This window comes from Bos javanicus, chromosome 10 (assembly GCF_032452875.1).
Source record: "Bos javanicus breed banteng chromosome 10, ARS-OSU_banteng_1.0, whole genome shotgun sequence".
Classification (NCBI taxonomy): Eukaryota; Metazoa; Chordata; class Mammalia; order Artiodactyla; family Bovidae; genus Bos; species Bos javanicus.
In genome coordinates, this window is record NC_083877.1 from 19,151,882 (window position 1) to 19,154,226 (window position 2,345).

Sequence of the window (2,345 nt, forward strand, 5' to 3'; positions counted from 1 at the left end):
GGTTTGGGCTTTGTTGATGTTGTTCTCCTCCATAGCTTCTTCCTTGTTTTTGCAGAAATAGGATTATGGCTTATGACTCAAGTCATCTGAAAGCCTGTCTAGGAAACTGTGCTCCAAAGGGAAGACTCCACAGGAAGAACATCAGAGAAGGAAGTTTCTTATCTCTTCTTTGGTAATGTTTGTCCAAAACAGTTTTCATTATCTCCCAATGGATAAAACCCCACAAGCACAATTTTCAGTAACCACCTTAAAGAAAAATTGCCAGCCCATGCTATTTCAGATGAAGCCCATATCCAAAGCACTCCTGACTCTTCATTTCAACTCTACACCCTCCTCAACCTCACTGGTCCCCAGCCCCCCACCCTCTTTACACACACCAGCCCAGCACTGTGATTTTTTTTTTTCCAGCACTGTGATTTTAACCGTAAGCCTCTGTGCCTCTGCTCAAACCTTCCTTCCTTCCTGGAATACCCTCCTTTCAGTCCTGGCCAATTATATCCACCACCTCACTTTAAGTGGCTGCTTAAAACTCATTTCCTTATGGAAGTGATCGGTGATTTTCCTCTCACAGTTTAAACATTTCCCTAATAGGGGTCAGACAGTTTTATGTAATTTTACACAGGTCAGTATATCTCTCATGTCTAGTCTTACCAGTGGTGGGTATTAGTTCTAGTCTCCTCTGCGCAGCCCTGATCACAACCTCACTAGGACCCGGACACTGGAACACCCTCAGAGGGATCACCTTAGATGTCTACTGGCACAGTATTTTTAGGAATTTCCTATTCTGATTGAACTGTAGTCCTAAAGCAGACATTATTGGTGAAATATATAGCAGGAGGGCAGGATTACAGAAAAGTTCTGGCCAGTCAATTTAGTGAAGAAGTGAATGGAGGTGGGGAACCAACCCTTGGGGAGGCTGAGAGGACAGCTGGAGAAAAAAGGCAGGTGGAAGTGGAAGCTAGAGGATTGGGACAGACGAGGGGGTTGGGCAAAAGGCAGAGGAAGGGCGTTTCAGGAGGTTTGGGGGAGCTGTCCCAAGGCAGGGCCTTTCGGAGCCCGGGAACGAGACTGGGCAGGTCCGACTCACCTATGGGGTGGGGAAAACGGAAAGCCACAGAGCCGAAGAGCAGGTCACGGTAGCGTTGGAAGGCCTCGTCGAGGACGGAGCAGCCAACCTGCGCGGCCGAACTGAGATGGTACTGGAATTGGAAGCTTTGCGGGAAGATGGTGTACCGCAGCTCAGAGGTCTGAATGTACTGGGGCCATGGCCACAGGGCCGTCGCCCGCCCAGCGAACGCTGCCGCCAGCAGCAGCGAAAACCTGAGCGTGGAGCCTGCCATGGCCCGCCGGTCTGCTTCCCCTCTCCCAGCCGGCCGGGCCACGTGACAGCCTGGTCAGGTGAGCGGTGCCCGCGTGACAATCGGCGGGTCACGTGACCCGCTACAGCTCCACACCGGTGACCCGGGAGTACTGACTCCCATCCCTCCAGTCCCAGAGAGAACCCGAAGCTCCTGCGGCCTGCGGTGGATGGTGCAGGGCATCGGCGATGGTTCAAGTTCAGGCGGTTCCCGGGACTGGTGGAGCAGTCGCTAATGCACCTCCACAGTTGCCAGGCCTGCGATCACAGAACTATATGCGCGCCAGAGGATAGAAGCCCCACGTGGGGAGGCCGAGTGGGCGAGCGAGAAAGGAAAGTCTCCCGAGCCGTGAACGCGGAATAAAAGGTCGCCAGGCTTCCTGGGAGGTAAAGGACGTCCCAGGCCCAGGGAACTTCAGAAGCAAAAAAATGGAGACTTAAAACCACAGGCCCTTGTGATATGAAATGCTGTGGGGCAGAAAGGGGTTGGAATTAGGTAGTCAGAATGGCTCAGCTAGAGAATGCATCACAAGATTACAAAAATGGGAACTACTTATGACTGGGGAAAAGATGTGTACTTTCAGAGCAAGCTTGAGGCGACCCGTTTGCTGGCTCTTGAGTGGGTTCTTCTTTAGTGGTTAATAATCTCCCAGTAACTGCCCCCAGATCCCCTCCTCACAGACAAAAATGCCACAAACAGGCTAGGTCCTGTACTTAATGCAAGCGATAAGACATTGCTTGTACTTTGGTTGCAAACTGGAGAACACCCAGAGATGACAGGTCTTATACCCAGAGAGAAATTCTGCAGGGGTTTACATAGAAAGTCCGAGAATCAGGACTTGGTACAGTAGGAAATTGAAAATCAGCCCGAAGATTTGCATTTTAGAAATCTCATGTTGAGTGGTTGGATGGATAAGAAACCAGTGAGGGAGGCTTTTTTTTTTTTGGAATTGGAAGATAATGAGAGCTTTAATTCCTGCAGTGGGAA

At 50.7% G+C, this 2,345-nt stretch overlaps 1 protein-coding gene across 2 annotated transcripts in view; it reads right to left on the reverse strand.

The window, feature by feature from the left end:
- Positions 1–1,389, reverse strand: part of HEXA (hexosaminidase subunit alpha) — a 34,253-nt gene extending 32,864 nt beyond the window's left edge. Inside the window, exon 1 of one of the 2 annotated variants that reach the window (XM_061430287.1) lies at positions 1,088–1,389. In XM_061430287.1, coding sequence (XP_061286271.1) covers positions 1,088–1,340 — 253 coding nt within the window. In that variant the 5' untranslated portion in view covers positions 1,341–1,389. The remainder of the gene's footprint in view (positions 1–1,087) is intronic. The other variant, XM_061430286.1, reaches the window with a different exon arrangement.
- Positions 1,390–2,345: the final 956 nt, after the last annotated feature.